The sequence below is a fragment of the Cavia porcellus genome, unplaced genomic scaffold (assembly GCF_034190915.1).
Source record: "Cavia porcellus strain 051 isolate PalLab524CR breed Dunkin Hartley unplaced genomic scaffold, mCavPor4.1 scaffold_17, whole genome shotgun sequence".
NCBI lineage: Eukaryota > Metazoa > Chordata > Mammalia > Rodentia > Caviidae > Cavia > Cavia porcellus.
In genome coordinates this window covers 51833762-51853584 of record NW_026947500.1, presented here as the reverse complement: position 1 = coordinate 51853584, position 19823 = coordinate 51833762, and the positions used below count along the sequence as shown (strand labels likewise).

At 37.6% G+C, this 19823-nt stretch overlaps 1 protein-coding gene across 1 annotated transcript; it reads left to right on the top strand.

The window, feature by feature from the left end:
- LOC100729050 (olfactory receptor 5B3-like) lies at positions 1–4638 on the top strand (the record flags this gene model as incomplete). The annotated part of the gene is made up of 2 exons (XM_023562639.2): positions 1–237; positions 3853–4638. Coding segments are annotated over exons 1-2 (1023 nt in total), but the record flags the coding sequence as incomplete, so codon positions are not given.
- Between the last annotated feature and the right edge of the window lie 15185 nt (positions 4639–19823).

Sequence of the window (19823 nt, the reverse complement as noted above, 5' to 3'; positions counted from 1 at the left end):
ATGCCCATGGCAAGCCCATGTCACAGGGCCTTTGCGCCTGTGGCTTCCAGTGTGGCTGTGCCCACTGTCACTGACTCAGTGTGGCCCTGCCGTGATGTCCTCCCTGACACCTTCATCAGCTTGCCCTGCCCACTGTCCTCACCCAAACTCAGTCTCATGGTTGTTACCCCTGAGGCACTCCTCACAACCCCTTGTCTCCTGTTTACCTTCCCCAGCCATAATGTGAACCCCACAAGAGTACTAATCTGTCGGGTTTTTAATACTAGGATGATCAGTAGCTGAATACATCCCCGTTGCATTGAAGATTCTCAGTAAATGCTTGTTCAATGAGTAAATTAACTGAGCTTCATTTTAAGCACACCACACGTCAAGTCCTTGAGTCACTGCTTGTGAGAGTGAACTATGTATGACAAGAACATCCTTGACAAGCATTCAGGAGACACTGCTAATGTTGTGCTTTTATGAATCATACTGTGATACATTTTCACTCATTTCTCATGCTCCTCACCCACAGTCAAAATGAATTACTGGAAATCCCAACATCAAGCAGATCATCTTAAAGTTTCTCATAGTTTTTCTTTAAAATTGATGTCTTATTCAGCAGCATATGACTTCAAATAAGTACTAGGTGATAATTCATAAACACATTAAATTGGAAATAGGGTCCATTTCTGTCTATACTTTAGCAGTGACTACATGTACCAAATTATACACTTCTGTGTGCATGTAGAAACTGACTTAATATTGAGCATAGAGCTATACATTAGTTAAAAGAAGACACACAAGTCAGCTGGTATATGAAAAGTACTCAGCCTCAATAACCACCAGGGAAATGACAGCAAAGCAATGTTTAGACATCTCCTCACTCCAGAAAGAATGGATTTAGCAAATACACTAAAGTTAGGGAGGGTGGGCAAGGATGTAGACAAAAGGGAAGACCATATGTACACTGTCAATGGAAATGGAAATCAGTACAGCGCAGTGTGAATCATGGAGTAGGAAGGCTGGGGTCCTTCCTGTGGTATTTTTAAGTGGGGTATGTAGATGATAATTATCTAAGGCAATAGGATTTTGAAAGACTTCACTTTAAAGAAAAGAAATGAAAAATATTTTAAGAAGCATACTTTTTCTAAACTGATTAAAACTTTATAGGGAGTATACATGCATAGACACATCTCAGGGTTACTCAATATATAAAATGTTTGTTTTACATTTTCATTTTTTGGTTAAAATACATTTAATATTTAAAATATAATAATTATTTTATCCCTGTAGGCTGTTCAATCCCTTCTTTCCTAAGAGAGATAGAATGTGCAATTATTCTCAGGGGGAATTCTCCAGAGCACATGTGCGTTTTGTTATAATTTCCTTGACTATGTTCTATGATCTCAATAGAACCCAAGATGACATCCTTTCAGGAGGAACTTGTGTTATATTTCATGAGCTTCTGGGCTTTACTTGTAGCTCTACATGAGAGTCACTATCACTACATGCAGGCGTTCTTCTAACCTGTGGTTTACTACGACTTGGCATTCTTGGTCAGGAAAAATACTCAAAGAAAAAATATATTGATGGACTTGTAAATGATAAGCTTTCTGAGGAAATATTTAGAGCCTCTACTTACAGGCATACTGCCATAAAACATGAAAGAAGAAACTCACTGGTGATTTTTTTTATATATAAGAAGAAGGTAAATCTTCCAGTGATGTAGAAAGCAACTGTGGTAGATTGGAACTAAATCCACGTTAATGGTCTTGTCTCGGTTTTTCCTTTCTACCTTAAAGAAACGAGATCCTTCCATCGCTCCTGAGTGAGAGGGGGCTCCTCTTTCATGGAAGTTCTTAGGTTTTCATAATAATTGCTCTGGATTGACTCTCCTTTCTTTTTTAGAAAATTGGTAGCTTCTATATTTCATAAACACTTTCATCAGAAATATAATTTAGAAAAAGCAGCAGCCTAACTATAGCTGTGATAGGTTATTGAAAACTAAGCATGTGTTAAAAAAACTGTAAGTGTTGAGATGAAAATGTGGTAGAAATATCAGGATATGCATCATAGATATTTCTGTGGTTCATGATAAAACAATCTTGTTAACCCTAAAAAACAAATAAAAATGAAGTCATATGATGCTTTAGATGATTAGTGATGTTAACTTTTTCAAAATATATTTATTTCCATACCAAACCAGATATAATCCCAGAATTTATAATGCAAAAGGATCTAAATGACTTCATATAATCTGAAGCTCTTATTCCTAGAAGGGTTAGGGTGGCTTTAGCCCTTGGAACTCAGTTTTTCTCATTAGACTTCTATCATCATGCAACATAACACAACTTCTCTCATTTCCTTACTGATAAACTTGGATCTCTCTCCCCGCCACACTCACACACCATTACTATGTAAATGGTTGTCCTTTATGTTAAAATGACCATGTGTGTTCAGATTGGTAAGCACGATGTCTGCATGGGGCTGGGAGGGGCGATCATACTCAAGGTGAGCTGAGACTAAGGAGCACCGAAGCTCCCAGAGGGCCTCATCTGGGAAAAATGCAAGCAGGGGAGGAAACTTCAAGAATTCAAATTCACCTGCAGCTAGAACCCTGCATGTCAATGTTTCCCAGGGTCAAACTAACAGAAAAACCATTACTCTTAACACAAAGACAGCACTTACCATGAGGAATGTAGTACTCCTCCAACAGCTGTGTTTTATTTATTTTTAATTTTCACACTAATGGACAAAAGCTGACCTCACTACTGTATGCATTTTGCAGAATGAAAACATAGTGTTCATTGGAATTGATGTGAGACAAACGCTTGCCAGGTGGTAAATGTCAGGGCAGATGTGCCTTTTCTGAGATCCTCAACTCGCTCGCCCCTTGTGTTTGATGCTACACCTTCCCTTAGGATTCATCTACCAACAAGCATGCTCTACTCTGATTATCTAACCTCATTAACTGCACATATAAGTGAGCTATGACTATTGAAGAATTAAACTCACAGCTACACCCATGTTGGCATGCGTGTAGGTGTTGTCAATAAATACAAGACAGTAGAACAAATTTTCCAGTGTAATTCAGATCTTGGTAACTCTTTAAAGTACCTTTCATCATTTCACTTGCTGAGTTTTCTTTGTTAGCTTTCCCTCCAATGAAAGGCAAGTATATAGAAAAGAAAATGGAATTATTGTATAATCAAGGGGTCAGCTAGTATACTATGAAGCCTCAAATATTGAATTTGAAAGAATGAGACAAGGAGTAATTATACCTTTAGGTAAACTTGATTGGATCAAACCTCACTTTAAAAACCTTAGACTTAGAAGCCCATCAACACAGCCTGAAGTTCCACCATGATCACAACTACATGAATGTGACAGAGAGACAAACTTACAATACTACTGACGAGAGACAGTATACACATCTATCTAGCAGGTGGCAGCTCTCTCTGGATGAGCAATATAGAAGTCAGATTTTATTATATCCCAAAGAGATGCCTGGATACCTACCTGATAGATACCTGTGCAGTGTTATCGTCAAGTATTTAAATTGTGTGCATACCAGTTTACAATTTACAGATTTAAAAAGAATCTGCATGATCCATTAAAATTCTTCTGATTAGACAGCATATAATTCTATCTGAAAATAATGGGAATCAACTTGGTTTACAAAGTCAAGTTTTGGACACTATTCAAGGTTATCACCACAATGACAGAAAACTTATATGCATTTCCAGTTAATTTAATTTCTTTAACTTTTTTTCATTGCTATGGTGAATGAAGAGTTAGACAACACTGGAGAACAGAACAGAGGTGACAGAGTTCCTCCTGCTGGGGCTGAACTCTGACTTGCACCTGCAGCTTCCCCTCTTCATCACCCTCCGCCTCATCTACACCGTCACTCTGGCTGGGAACCTGGGGATGACCCTGCTCATCTTCTTAGACTCTCATCTGCACAGCCCCATGTACCTTTTCCTCGGTCATCTGTGGCTGGTGGATTTCTGTTCCCCTTCTATTGTCACTCCCACAGTCATAGCTGGGATCCTCCTAGCAGGAAAAGTCATTTCCTACAATGCCTATGCTGCTCAGATGTTCCTGTTTGTAGCATTCATTGATGTGGAAAATTATCAGTTGACTTCAATGGCCTATGGCCACTATGCCACAATGAGCAAACCCTTGCATTACACCACCACCATGACCACAAGTCTGTGCACAGGCCTTGTCCTAGGCTGCTATGCCTGTGGCTTCCTCAATGCTGCCCTCCACATTGAGAACATGTTCAGTATCTCCTTTTGCAACGTGGTCCAACACTTTTTCTGTGATATTCCAGCACTCATGGTTCTTTCTTGCTCAGAGAAACAGGTCAGTGAGCTGGTTCTTGTTTACATTGTGAGCTTCCATATCTTTTTTGCCTTCTTTCTTACCCTGACTTTCATTTTTATCACCATCCTAAGTAAGCACTCAAGCACAGGAGCTCAGAAGGCTCTGTCAACCTGTGAGTCACATTTCACGGCAGTCTCCATTTTCTATGCGACGAGTATCTTCATGTACCTGCAGCCAAGCTCCAGTCACTTCATGGACATGGACAAAATTGCATCTGTGCTCTACATCATTGTCATCCCCATGCTGAACCCTGTGGTCTACAGCCTGAGGAACAAGGAGGTCAAGAGTGCATTCTTTTTTTTTTATTTAAAGAAAGATAAAACAGAATAGAAAATGGGCAGAAATAGTACATACTTTCAAAGAAAAGAGATAAACTAATAAATCACTAGTTGATGTATACATATTGTATACATCACACAAATAGTTGTTCAAGATACAAAAGTGGAACATATAAATGGGAATTCAACCAGAGAGACTGCAAACTGTTCTGTTCAACTATCCAACAAAAACAAAGTAATATGAATATCAATCCTATACACTTAGACATGTATGCATATCTTCATTTATGTGGAGACCTAACAAAATTTATTAGATTAAAATCCTCTGAACAAAGATTAGTAATATTGCTGGATTTCACATAATAACATTCTGGAATCAGCACTGTGTACTGCAGTGCCCCTTTCTTTCCTTCAAAATATTTTTTCATTTCATCATGTATCATAAGATCAGTTCTCATGAACTTTTTATAGATTTTATGCAAGCATGAGTCTTAACATGTATTTCTATCCTTTCTATATTAGAGGGCGAAATAGAATAAAGCAAGACAGAACTACACATATTCCTATAGAAACATAAAACTAAAGATACATATAGAACTGATGTATAAGGAGTTCTACCATGGTCACTGTGCTGTTTCTTTTTATCAACTGAATTGGCTATAACATCAGATAAAGTATAATTGAATATATCAGTGCATAACAGAATTAACAGAAATACAACTTTGTAGATAGTGTAGAGCTACAAAAACAGGTAGTAATTAAATCAGAATGGATATCATGGTGAATCATTGTCATTTTCAGTATAGTTGTCTATACTCCTCAACTTGATTCCAGCAACCTAACAGTTTTGAATAAAATCTGTCAGTAATAAGCAGTATTCGAACAAGTCAGATTCAACTAAGGTCAGTCATAACACAATAGTATAAGTCATACAGGGATCCTGACTGAGTTAATAGGAAATTAAAGATGACCACTGTTCTATGGTCCTGATATCGTCGAGACAGCTGTCTGTGCCCTCAGGTCCAGTGCTTGTACACAAACTAGGATGGAACAAGTTCTAACCAAGCAGAGTGGAGCGAGTAATAAGGATTTTAATTCCTGACACAATATTAGCTATATCTTCTGCTGGGTTTTTTTTTGAAGACTCCCTTTTACTCCCCCAGAATGAACTGTGTATTTTCAGGTCTCCCCATCACTCATGGTTTTAGTAATAGCAACCTGCTATTTACCTAAGTATTTCTGAACTTTCTCACTCCTGGGCTGGATTTCTAGTTATATTTCTTCATTTGTTAAAGCCTGTCTGTTCAACCTATCCACAAATACTGGCCCAGTTACCCCTATTACTCTCTGATTCCCTATCACATCGAGTTCTCATATTTGATTTTGGTCTATATAACCTTCTTGAAATTATATTTCCTATAAAAAGCCTCTCAGTGGACCCTAACCCTTGATCCACTCTGCTTGTGATTCTCTTTTTTTCCCTTAATTTAGTGTATTCAGGTTATCTATATTAGAAATTATATTCAACCTTCTTTGCCTCATTTCTTTGTGCTCTTTTTCTGTCATTAGTTGTCTGTCTGTCTTTTTCATTTCACTTACTGTTCTATTCATTTTGGCCTCTCTGCCATTGTTTTGGAATCCTGGTACTTTTCTCACTCTTTAGAATGTCCTACAATATTCTCTGTAGAGTTGGATTGGTGGTTGCGAATTCCCCTAGTTCCTCTTTATCTTGGAAGCACCTTGTTTCTCCATTAATTTGTAGGGACAGTTGTGCAGGATATATCAATCTTGACTGGAGATTATTGTCTTTCAAGGCTTGGATTATTTCGCCCCATGCTCTTCTCAATTTGATGGTTTGTTCTGAGAAGTCTGCTGTAATTCTGATGGGTGTTCCCTTGTAAGTGATCTGTTTCTTGTCTCTGACAGCTTTTAATATTCTATTTTTATATTGCATTTCTGGAATGTTGATTATTATATGCCTGGGTGTAGCTCTGTTTTGATTGTAGGTGGCTGGAGTTTGGTATGCCTCATACATCTGAGCATATTTCCCTTTTCCTATGCTTGGGACGTTTTCCCTCATTATTTCTGTGAATAGCCTTTGCAGCTCCTTTGTTTATACCCCTCCTTCTTCTTTCACATTCTTTATTCTTAAGTTATAGATTCTCTTGTCATATTCTAGCCTTTGTATTGTTACTGCTTGTTTCCTTGTTATTTTTAAGAAGTCTTTCTTTTCATGTTCCCACATTATAAATCTGTCCTCCAGTTCAGATAATCTATCCTTAGTTTCTTTCAAGCTGTTATGCCAGCTTTCAATAGAGTTTTATTTTCCTGGTAATCTCTTTGAACCTGCTTCCTGCTATGTTTTCTCATAGAAATGTATTTCTCATTCATATGTATTCTATTTTCTATTTTCTCTATTTTCTCCATCAAACAATTCTCCCTTTTTTCTGTTCTTCCATTCTACCATCTGTTTTTTTTATTGGGAAGTGCTTAGCATTTCTTTAACTATTCTACTTATATCTTATTTTACTTGGTTAAATACTTCACTTTTGAACTCATCTATGAGGTCCCAAAGATATCGCTTTATGTCTATTGGTGCCACACCTGATATTGCATGTTTTTTGTTCTCATTCTCCTTTACATTTGCCTTTTCTGTATCAGTGTTCTCAGGATTAGGGACTGAGGACCCTTTATTGTTGCCTCCTTTTCGCATATTTTTTGTTCCTTCCATATAGGCATACATAGGAGGCCTAGTTTCTTTCTTTGTTGGTTTCAGTTTGTCTGAGGCATGCTGACTAGGTGTTCCTGCCCACTGCAGTGTAATAGGAGGTACAGATCCGGGCAGCCTATGCTGGGCCCACCCCTCCAGGTCAACATACTGAAGGCTTCACTGCCTTAGGGTGCACTGCCAGGTGCAGGGACCTGGTTTGGGCTAGCCTATTGGGCCTCAGTTTGTGGTGTCACCCAGGTCAGTAACTCCCCACCAATCCCACTTGAGAGGGGCATATGTGATTGAAGTCACTGCAGCGCCCTGTTTCAGCCAGTCTTCCCGGTCTCAGAATGTCCTCTGTTGGAGCCTCCTTGTCTATGGAAGGATCCCTGTTCCTCTCACTCACCACAGGTTGATGCAGGGTTCCCTGCCAGCTCTATTCTCAATTCAGTTTGCTGATTCCCACTCTCAGAGCATTCACATCTCTATCCCCGCTGTGCTGATTCAGACGCGGCAGTGGCAGGGTGTTCAAGCCACAAGTTCCAGCAGTGGCACCAAGACTTTAACTGTTCCAATAGTAGCACCAGGATTGCGTTTCTGATTGTTTTCTCTCAGCTTAGTTTGTTCCTGGGTCGGCAGGGTGTATCTCCCTCTGCTTAGGACTCCCCACACCGTACCATTCCTGGAATCTAAGCTGCCTATCTCAGAGAGCCTCTGTAGCTGCTGTTACCTATCTGCCATATTCTATCCACCCCCCAAGAGTGCATTCTTTTTTTTTTTGTCTTTTTCTTTTTTATCGGTACCAGAGATCGAACTCACAACTGCCTGCTTGCAAGGCAGGCGCTTATGCCACTGAGCTAAATCCCCAGCCCCTAAGAGTGCATTCTTAAAGGTCAATTGTGCATTCATTTTTTGGAGTCAAAATAATATGTAGGGATTTGCTTTAGGCCTTGTGACTTACACAATTCCAAGAGTTGTTCTTCTCAGATCTTCTCCAAATACTTTATTACCCATTGAGATCTAAATTAAAAATAGATTCTTGTAGTGATACTCACCTTTGCAAAACTCTTTGAAATAAAAAAGAAAAAACATTACTGGGTATTGAAATAAATATCTGTGTGATAATGTCTCAAGTATTTGACAAGATTCTACTTGTCAAAACCGTCCTTAACAATATTGATGTTGCAGGCATTATACAGGATTTATCTCCTACTAGACATCAAACCAAATAGATGTACCAAATAGACTCACAGAAGCCCCTGAAAAGTAAAAAGTCACACAGGTATGCCAAGCTATCACACACACATGAATAAAGTCAGCTTCTTCCAGACTTCAATGTAATGAGTCTATTTGAAGGAGGCTATCTTGGTGTTACTGCATTAATCATGCCCAGGTAGCCCATAAAACATTTAAGTGCTATTCTGATCTCCACTCAAGAGTCAAGAATGAAGATGTGGATTAGAAAGGAAGATCTCTCATCCTCATTGCAAGTATACAACTAAAAACAGAGATAACAAGTGTCTCTCTGTGTCTGTCTCTCTCTTTCTCCCCCCCCCCTCCACCATGTATCTCCTATCTATCTTTTTTCCCCCTTTAACATCATATTTACCCATTTGGAACTGGCCCAGAACTTTGGTCTCCAACCCTTACACCAATTAAATCTCCCTCCCCTGTCTCAAGCCTTTGATTCTGAATTCACCATATGTTATGCTTGGTTGCCAGCCTGTGGAGAGCACATCAAGGGGTGCTGTGGTCTCCAAGTCAGGTGAGCTGATAGCCATGAGAAATCTGCTCTTGTGTGTCTGTGTGTGCCCTCCTACTTTTGTATAATTATGCTTTTTTTAAAAGAAAATATATACCTTACATATTTTAGTGAGAGATGCATAAATATGATGTCTCATATGAATTAGTATTTGTTTTTACTAAATCACTTTGTACAACCAACATATTCATATTTTACTTGTCAGAAGGATAAAACAACATGAAAATGCAGGAGAAATTGCTGCATGTTTAATATAGTCATATATTACCACCCATATTCAGATTGTTTAAGAATTAAACCTAATTAGAAGACTTTTAAATTACTACCTCAAGTCTTTGCCCACTGAGGGATTTTCCAGGGCTATTACATCTTCTTGGTTCAGATTTTCTAAATTTTATTTTGTTAGCACGTTTCCCGTTGGGCGTGGGTGCACTCACATCATATGGGTTGATTCTTTTTTACTCCTCTTCCCACTCACCTCACTCCTTCCCTCCACCTCTAGATCCCCTTTCCCCACTTTCATTATTGTTGTTAATATTAACATTTTAGTTTATTTTTACAACATTTAATATAGACAGTCATTGTACATGACAGTGACTTAAATTTTTCTGCTTCCTGCCCCACCTCGTCCTCTGTCTGTTTAATTCTTATTTGTCCCCATTTTCTTCCAGTGAATCTTCATTTTGGTTTTCATTACACTTAGCCTTACTCAAGAGAAAGGTCACATGATATTTAAGATCTGATTATTTTACTTAATATTACACAGTTCCCTGCTATGTCTTCATCAACTTCTGGGGTCCTGCCTTTTAATAGAATAATCTTGGTCTTAGGTTTCAACATGGGAATTTGTCAGGGGACACACAATTTCACACTGAGACAGGAGTTCTCCTGGATCTTTCTTTTGTCTGCAGAGTTTCTTTAGAAATTTCTAGAGTGGTCTGCCACGTACCTGTATTTTCAGAACACACCGTAGATTAGGAGTCTCTCCTCACTACAAACTCATTAATATGTTCAAATCTGATCAGTTTAGAGTCAAATCCTGAAACTCAAGAACCAGTTCAGAAATTCATCCTTAAGACACTGTCCTTTAGGACCAAATCTTGTCTACAGGCTTTGCAGATAGTCAGAATGAATAGAATGTGCACATACAAGGTAGCGCTTCTTGGAATACGTTCATTTCACATGATGACCTGGACCCTGTGACTTGGGAGTGTACAAACCAACACACACAGCTTAGAAGCATATTCAAGACCTAGAAATGTTGAGGGTTCCCTTTCTGGTATAACAGTGCGATGACAAAGATTCTTCAATGCCATACCAAATCTCAACTCTGATCCAGCTACATTTCCCCAGTTCAGTTAATATCAACACCAAGTACATTTTATATACCTTGTCTCCATGACACAGATTTATATTTCATTGCCTATAGGTTATAAAACTATATAAGAATAATAATGAAATCACAAATCCAAAAATATTATTCTGTTTTGTAATGTTTCAGAAATAATCTTTGCCAGTTATCAACATTTCTTTCTTTAAACGTCTTTATTTAATTTTAGTTTTATTTTCTGCTGATAAACTATGATTCTATATGCTTGTGCTATACAGTGCAGCATTCATTTGGAATCTATTTATGCTTTGGGATGTATTAATTTCCATAGGGGTAATTTTTTGCCATTTCTTACATGGTAGTTCTAACAGTGACTGGTCCTCCAATTTTTTTAACCTCAAAGGTTTCGTGCTGCCCATGTTTCAGGAAAAGTAGTTTCATTGAAAGACACTTATCTTTGAAGGGCTGCTCTTTGGCATTTTGTGTTTATTTTAGACTAACTCTTCTTAGCACATATGGCCTTCATGAGGTCCCCTGTCACTCTGGCCAGCAGTGCCTGTGAGTCTAGGATGAAACATGCCGTTGTGCTCTTGTTGTGTTTGTGATCCTCTCTCCCTCATGGTAAGTTTTTGAATACAAGCTATGTGTTAATTTTTTCTGTGTTTCTTTCCTGAGAACTGTGAGCATTTTGCAAGGAGATGTTCATATGTTTTATAAAATTTGGTTTTATAGACTTGCTGCTAAATTTTTATCTGGTTTCTTCATCACTTAACGGCTTGCTGGAATTCTCAAATCCTGCATCTGTTGGTCACTTGGTGATGTGCAACGTGGCCCTGAGATCCATAAATGTTTTCCCCTTTGTTTTCGTCTTCTGTGTTGTTTATATATACCACAGGAACTGATTTATTTTCAAATTCCTTATATCATTCTTTTCCCTCTCAAATCACTAACTGCCATCAGATACAACAACGTCAAACAAGATAAAATGAATAAAACCTAACCAAGCAAAACAAAGAAAATGATACACAACTTCAAAACAAGGTAATAGGGAATTAACAATGGCTACCACCTTCAGAAGGGGATCTCCCATAGATGCTACACTGCATATTGTTATCCTGTGAATAGATGATCAAACTACCGGCTTTAGGCCTACAGAGTCAGTGAAACACTCACTAAACACTACAAACACTAAGTTGTGTTTTACCTCAATAGACAACACTGCAGCCTGTGTTTCTCTGGGTCAGCTGATCCTTACAGGGGAGTGGGAGGGAGGAACACTGGCTCTTATGCTCTCCATGCCCATGGACTGAAAGGGGCTGGCGTCTGGCTCTCTCCTAGTTAACCTGCTCATGGCACCAATTCACAGAATCTCTTAGCTTCTTGAGGACTTCTTGCTCTCCTCCCCTGCAGGCTGCAAAGTGTGCAGACTCACAGGAGAGGGCTGGCATCTAGCTCTCCCCCAGAGTAGTCTGCTCAAAGCATTGACTCACAGGAGGTTTTAGCAAGTGGTTTACGTTTTTAGAGGACTCAGTCCATAGTCAGCTGTCTGCAAGGCAGGAAGCACATAGTGAAAGGGCCTGGGTAGAGAACAGCTGCTCACAAAGTGGAAGCTGGGAGCACAGCCAGAAGGGAGGAACCAGAGACCACACCTCAGGGTGCTGAGCAGTGGTTACCAGAGACTAGAGGAGTAGGGAAGGAGGGAGGGGGAAGTGTGGAGCAATTAGTTCCAAGATGTTGTTAGATAGGAGCAGGAAGCTATCAGATTCTGTTGCAGAGTAGGAGAGCTATAGGTAACGATAAACCGAGACTAAGGGATTGACCAGGCAGACTTTAGCACCTGAAGAACACAGAGCATGGGACTTTGACTGAGCTGTAGGGCACAGTCTGGAGCTGGGGCTATTTCTGTGCTTTGGGAGTGCACACCTGAGAGATTTGTGAATCAATAAAAAGTTTAGGTTTTATTCACAGAAAGAAAATTTATGGCACTTTCTAGATAGAAAGATGACTGGTGGATTATTATACAATGGTTTGGGCCCACTCTGTTGCATTTTAAGTGGCTTACCTCGATGACATATAATTCCAAACTAGATTGACAGGATACTGAAAGACTTTGTTGTAAATAGATGAAAAATACTTTAGGAGGCACAGTTTTTCTAAACTCATTTAAAATTTATAGGACTTATTTATCCCCAAATTCATGTCAGCATAATTTGTTCAATTATAAAATGTTAACGTTTTCATTTATCAGCTAAAATACATTTACTTTTTAAAATTCAGTGATAATGTTGGCCCCAGTGGACAGTTCAATCTGTCTTCCCTAGAAGAGAGAAATGATAATCTGCAGTTATTCCCACAGGAAATTCTCAAGGGAGCCTGACATCTTTGCAACTGTCTCCAGACATTCTTCTGTAAGTGTCTGGGATCTCAATAGCAAACAGGATGACATCCTTTAAGAAGGCACAGGTTATATTTCTTGAGTCTTAGGTACCATCTATTGTGTGAGAGAGTCATTGTCAATACATGAAGACTTTTCTCTGATCTGAAGATTTACAACGAGGGAGCATGCTACATAGGAGAAACACTCAAAAGTAAATATTATATTAAATGTCTTAAACGATAAGTTCTTTGAAAAAAGTTCTGTAGACCGATCGTCATTTAGATATCTTGCAGTACATTATACGAGAGAAAGAATCCTATGATATTTATTTTATATATAAGTAAAGGAGAAGTGGTTGTTCCAATGGTACAGAAATAATTGATGGCAGATTAGAAGTAGATGCATGTTAAGTTTCTCTGTTTTCCCCTCCAGTCCTAGAGTAATGGAAACATACTCTCTACCTCCTGAGAAAGTCCTTTCCTCTAAGAGAAAGTCTTCTACTTTGGAATTTGTTAAGATTTCATAGTTGCTACTTTACATTTACCTTCTTTCTCTTCCAGGAGACTGGTAAGCTTCCACATTGTATAACCTTTTTCACCAGATATGTAATTTACGCAAAAGCAGCAGCCTAACTGTAGTTATGATGAGTTATTTAAACCTAAGGATATCTTCAAGAAGAAGGCGAGGTGAGCATGGTATATAAATATCAAGATGCCTATCATAAAGTTTTCTGTGATTTATGAGAAAACATATTTCTTAACCAAAAGTAGGATAATGCTTTGAATGATTAGTGACATCAGGATTTCACTTTGTACTTCCAACACAAACACACATAATCCCAGAGTACTACAATGACTCTTTTTAAAAATGCAACATGATCTAAATGACTTAGCATAATTTGAGCAAGGTTGTCTTAACCCTTGGATCTTGAGAGTTTCTCAACGGATCTCTTGCAGCATAACAAGACTATTCAATTTTGCAGTTTCCTCAATGGCAATATAAGAACATCATACATACACACATACACATGCCACTGCTATGTAAATAACTTATCCTTAGTTAACTAAACACAGCAAGTGTTAAAAAGAGTTGCCTGTATTAAGACTGGTGGACATGATATCTCTTGGTGATGATTCATAAATTAAAATTGCTAATTTAACGTATGAATTAATTTGAACTGATAAATAATTTAGAAGAAATGGAGCAGGAAATAATAGCTAGTTTGCACATACATAATTCTAAATACTGAAACTTATATGAGAATTTTAAATTTTGTTACTACACAACATTTAAATAAAACATTTAAAATCTGCAACTCATTCCCATATCATGTCTGTGAGCTAACAGTAGCCCTAAACTAGAAAGTGTCATCTTTTGCTTTCTGTGAGTTGGGTTTATGTTGATAATAGCAAGTGAAAGGACAATAGAGTCTTTTATCTCAATTGAAACATGATTTCCAAAATGCAGTGTTGAAAAAAATGCTCTAAATGCAATTGCGGGAGCTTCGATCATATTCTTGGAGAAAAGGGAGACTGACCATCACTAGAGAGCAGAGAAACTCTCAAAAGACCTTGTGTGAGATACAAAGCAAATGGGAGAGAATACTCAAGAATTTTTACTGACCTGAGCTACAGCCCTGCATGCCAGCATCTGCCTGGACCACAATATCATCCCTACAAATCAGAGCATCACCACCATGCCCCACAATGTGTTCAAGGCACATGGTTTTACTGTTTTATTTATTTATTGTCCTACTTAATTTTCACACAAATAGAGAAACGTGATCTTGATGATAGCATTCTTACAAGACTGAGAGAAACTGCCAGTGTTTTCTAATTCACATCTCTCGAATGACAAATGATGTTGAACAGTTTTCCGTATAGTTATTTGCTCTTTGTATTTGTTCATCAGAGAATTGCATATTCATCTCAGATGCTCATTTTTGGGTTATGTCTTTGAGTTGGGGAGAGGTCTGAATTTTTCAGTTATACACATGTTCTACTCATTTGACTGAGGGACAACTGGCTAAAATTTTTTCCCACTCTGTGTGATGTCTTTCTGCTCTCTTGGTGATTTCTTTTGCTGGGCAAAGCTTTCTGATAGGATGAGATCCCAGCTGTTGATTCTTTGTAGTGTTTCTTGTGCCATCAGGTTTTTGCTCATGACACCTCTGCCTACGCATGTGTCTTCAAAAGTTCTACCTATTCATCCATTTAGAAGATTTAGTGTTTCTGTTTTAATATTTAGATCTTTGATCCATTTATATTTTAGTTTAATTCATGGTGAAAGCCATGTGTGAGTTTTAGTTTTTGGCATGAGGAGAGTCAGTTTTTCCAGCACTATTTATGAAAGAAGTTTTCTTCCAATGGAAAATTTTTGTTATGTTTGTCAAAGATAAGTTGACTGAGTGTGTGGGGAGTTTTTTCTGCATATTCTTATCTGTTCCTCTGATTCCCAGGTATGTGTGTTTTTACCAATATAATACTGATTTTATTACAGTAGATTTGTAATCTGATTTCAAGTCTGGGATTGTGATGTGCCCTGATCTGCCTTTATTGTCTCGAATTGCTTTTGATATTTTATGACACTTCTGGTTCCAAATAAATTTTAGGAATGAATGCTCTAGCTTTGTGAGCCATGCTAATGATATTTTAATTTAATTGCATTAAATCTGTTAACTGTTTTGGGACTATGGCAATTTTCACAATGTTGGTTCTTCCTAGCCACGAGTAAAGGATATCTTTCCTTTGTCTGATTTTCTCTCTAATATCCTTTTCCAGAGTACTATAATTTATTATATTTTATTTTAAAGATAGTAAAATCCAAAAAACAAAACAGTAAAATCCAATCCAAACAAAGCAGCAAAATTGATACAGAACTTCAAGGCAGGATACTAGGAAACAACAATAGCTACCATAGTGTATCTTGTTATCTTCACAGTAGTTATCCATTGCATCAGGTATAGCAAAATCAAACCAAAGCAAAACAGAATAAAACCAATCAAAACAAAATATTGAGTAAAAGCAAAACAATTAACCAGAACAAAGCAAAACAGTGAGAATAACATTAGATTTCAAAGACAAGATAGAGGGAATCCCCCATATTTGCTATATTGCATACTGTCATCCTCTCAAAGGATGCTCAGAACACTGGTCTCAAGCCCTAAAAGCTGATTGATTGCCTTCTTGGTGGGTCCCCCCAGTCCCATACTACTTGCTAAGTATTTCATTTCTTTGGATACTATTGTGCAAAGTGTAGTTTCCCTAACTTCCCTCTCTGTGAGTTTGTTGTTTGTGTAACAAGAATGATATTGAGTTTTGAGTGTTTACTTTGTATTTAGCTACACAACTGAATTTTCTTATTAGATCTACAAGTCTTTTGGTGGAGTTTTTGAAGTGTTCTATGAGGAGCATCAGGTCATCTAAAGATGATAATAATTTAACTTCTTTATTTCTCATCCCGATTCCTTTTCTTTTTTCTCTTGTCCTATTGATATGGCTAACGTTTCCAGAACTGTATTAAATAGTGATAGTAGTCATTTTTATGTTGTTGCTGATTATAGAGTGAAAGTTTTCAGTTTTTGACCACTTAATATGAAGTTAGTAGTTTTGTAGCATGTGATTTTTATCAGTTTGAGACAGAGACCATCTGTTCCAATTTTCTATAGGGTTTTTATCATGAGTAGGTGTTGGATTTTGTCAAAAGCTTATTCTGCATCTATTGAGATGCTCATGTGATTGTTAGTTTGGCTTTGTTAATATGGTAAACCACATTTATTGATTTGCATATGTTAAACCATTCCTGCATCCAGCCACTGTGGAAATCAGTATGGAGCTTCTTCAGAAAACTAGAATCAGAGGTCCCATTCAAACCAGCTATTCCTCTTCAGGATATCTTCCCAGAAGAATTAAAACACCATATTATCACATGTGCACACATGTTTGTAGTAGCACAATTTTTTTTTATGAGAGAGTACCAGGAATGGAACCCAGGTCCTTATGCTTACTATGTAGCCACTGCACAATGAGCTGCAGCATCATTTGTAACAGCTAAATCTTGGAAACAACCCTAATGCCCATCAGCTGAGGAACGGATAAAAAATGATGTGATCATTTTATGCAATGGAGCACTCTCAACTCTAAAGAAGGATAACCTTGAGACGTGTAAGCAAAAGGATGCAACTTGAGGTCAGACACGTAAGTGAAATAAATCAGGCTCAGATGTTTAAACATCACATTGTCTCCCTGGTGCAAGAAATTGAACTAGTAAATAAGAACCAAAATGCCAATAGATTTTGTGAAATGGGAAGAAACTGCTCAAAAGGAAAGAGATACTAGAGTAGGAGAAATGAGAAAGGACAGAAAAGGAAAAATACAACAGGTTACTAGTCTCTCTTAATTCATTGACAAGAAAGATTTCTGCAAATATTGTTGGGAGAATTTTTTCATACCCATATCGTGTCCTCTGAGGAAGTACTTTGAATGTAACAGTAGGCAATGTATTAATTATTGTTACTCTCCTGTTATTTGGGTATGAAACTGTGTTTCATTTTTTCCATAAAATAAGTTCATGTTGTATTATGGTCATTGGAGCTAGTGTATGAGTAACAATTGCTAGCTAAGTGTCAGGCCTGCTATCCACCTTCCACGATTCTGAACTCGCTGACACAGCTTCTGCTCTGCTTCCCCACCCCTCACAAGGACTCTGCCAGCAGGCACTTCACTCCCCAGGTATTTCACCACATCTTTGTTGCTATCTGTAGAGATTGGTGAGAAGTGTGAAACAGGAGCAGGAAGCTTCCAGGGTAAATCCAAGTTCTTTAGCTCTTTTTTAATCAAAGACAACTTTATGGTCAACAATGAATTGTATGTTGTACAATTTTTAAATTTTATTAGGACATGTTTGCAATTCATTCAGTTTACAGTCTTCTTAGGGAGTGGTTACATGACATATTACAGCTCTTTTATGTTTCTTTTTTTATTGCCCTTCCCTTCTTCTCTACCTCCCCCTCTTCCTCTGGTGCCTCTCTCCCCTTTCCTTGCTGTTGATATTGTTTGTCCGAGATCTTGTTGTGGTATCTGGTCTTTACATTAATTGGGCTTAGCAGCTTCCTATAAATATCCTCTCATTTGCCATCCCCGTCTCCTCAATTTACTCCTTTGTGCCCTTGGGCTTCTTTCTCTGTGGCAAGACTTCTGTCCACCTGTCCCTTTTGCATTCATCCTTTATCATATTTTGTTTGTTTGTTTGTTTGTACTTTGGCTCACTCAAGTGAGAGATACCTTACAGTAATAACCTTGTGTGTGTAGTTTATTTCAAGGTGCATCCATTTTCCTACAAACGACTCGAAATTGTCAATCATCATAGCCAGTAGCATTCCATTGTGCACAGAAATCTTATTTTCTTTATCCAAGCATCTGCTGTCAGGTATACAGGATAAGACCAGGACTTAGCTACCAAAAACCGTGCAGCTATGAATACTCATGTATCACTGTAGTGTGATGACAGGCTCTTTGGTGAAGATCCCTAGCAGGGGGATAGCTGGGCCTTGTGGAATTTTCTTATTTCCGTTCTTTGATTAATTCCATACTAATTTCCATAATGATTGTATAAGTTTATTTCCACCAACCATCCAGGAGGGATCCTTTTTCACCATTGTTTAATCTCCTAGTAACTGTCATTATTCTCAGCCTAAGGTGAAATCTTGATTCTTTAAATTTCTGTTTCACTAATAGCCAGAGAAGTTGACATTTTTCCATATATTTGTTGACCATTTGTATTTCTTTCTCAGTATAATGCCTCTTAATTTCTGCTGCCCATTTCTTGACTGGGTCTTTAACTTACGTGATTTAATTTCTTTTGAATTCTTTGAATATTCTAGATATTGGTCCTTTGTCTGAGTAGTAGCTGCTAACATTTTCTCCCATCCTATAGGTTGACTCTTCACTCTACTGATTGATTCTTTTACTCTACAGACACTTTTACACTCATCTAATCTGATTTGTGTCTTGCTGCTATTTCTTCTTCGCATAAGGTTCTGTCCTAAAAATCAATTTTTACACCTATGTGTTCAAGAGTTTTATCTGTTTTATCTTCAAGACAGTCTATGTCCTCTGTTTCAATGTTTAGATTTAGATCCATTTTGATTTTATTCAACAAATGGTATTGGAAAAACTGGTTGTTTACTCTTTAAAGTACCTGCAGTAATTGATGCAGTGATCATTTCATTCTCATTTTTGGTTGTTAGTTTTAACTATTAGACAGACAAATGAGTGAGCAAAAAGAAATTATTACATAATCAAGTTGTCACTTCACAGTGAAGCCTCAAACTCTGAGACTGGAAGAAGTACACAAGGAAAATTATACCTTTGCTTATACTCTATTTGATCTGATCTCACTTAAGACTCACAATTAGGAATCACTCAGTATAGGCTAAAGTTCTATCTGGATTCAGAATAGAGATTGCTTTTAACACTTGTGCACAAATGAATAAATCACCCAACCTTCTGTGATCAATGATTAAGTTAATTTTATAGAAGGCAACCTCAAGCCTTGATGATAAGAGGCAGGAGCACACATCTGTCCTGTGGGAAGCAATGTCTATCTGTGGATGAACAACGAGGAAGTCAGTGTTTACTGTGGCCAAAGAGGTGCATGGTCTGCTAGATACTTCTGTACAGTTATTACATGTTTAAGTTATTACATAGTTTCCAACCTAATATATAAATTTACTAATATACAAATAATTGCCTACATGATCTATTAAAATATTTATTATACAGCTTATCATTTGGTCTTCAAGAATCAATTTGGCCTTCAAGAAATCCTTTTTTTTTTTTTTAGTCTTCAAGTTTCAAGTAAAATTATTGTTATGTCACAATGACAGAAAATTTACTGTACTCAGACATCCCAACTTCAATTCAGTGTGTTTGTCTTTTTATTTCTCTTTTTTCTCATGAACTATGGTAAGTATAAAGAGTCAGAAATCACTG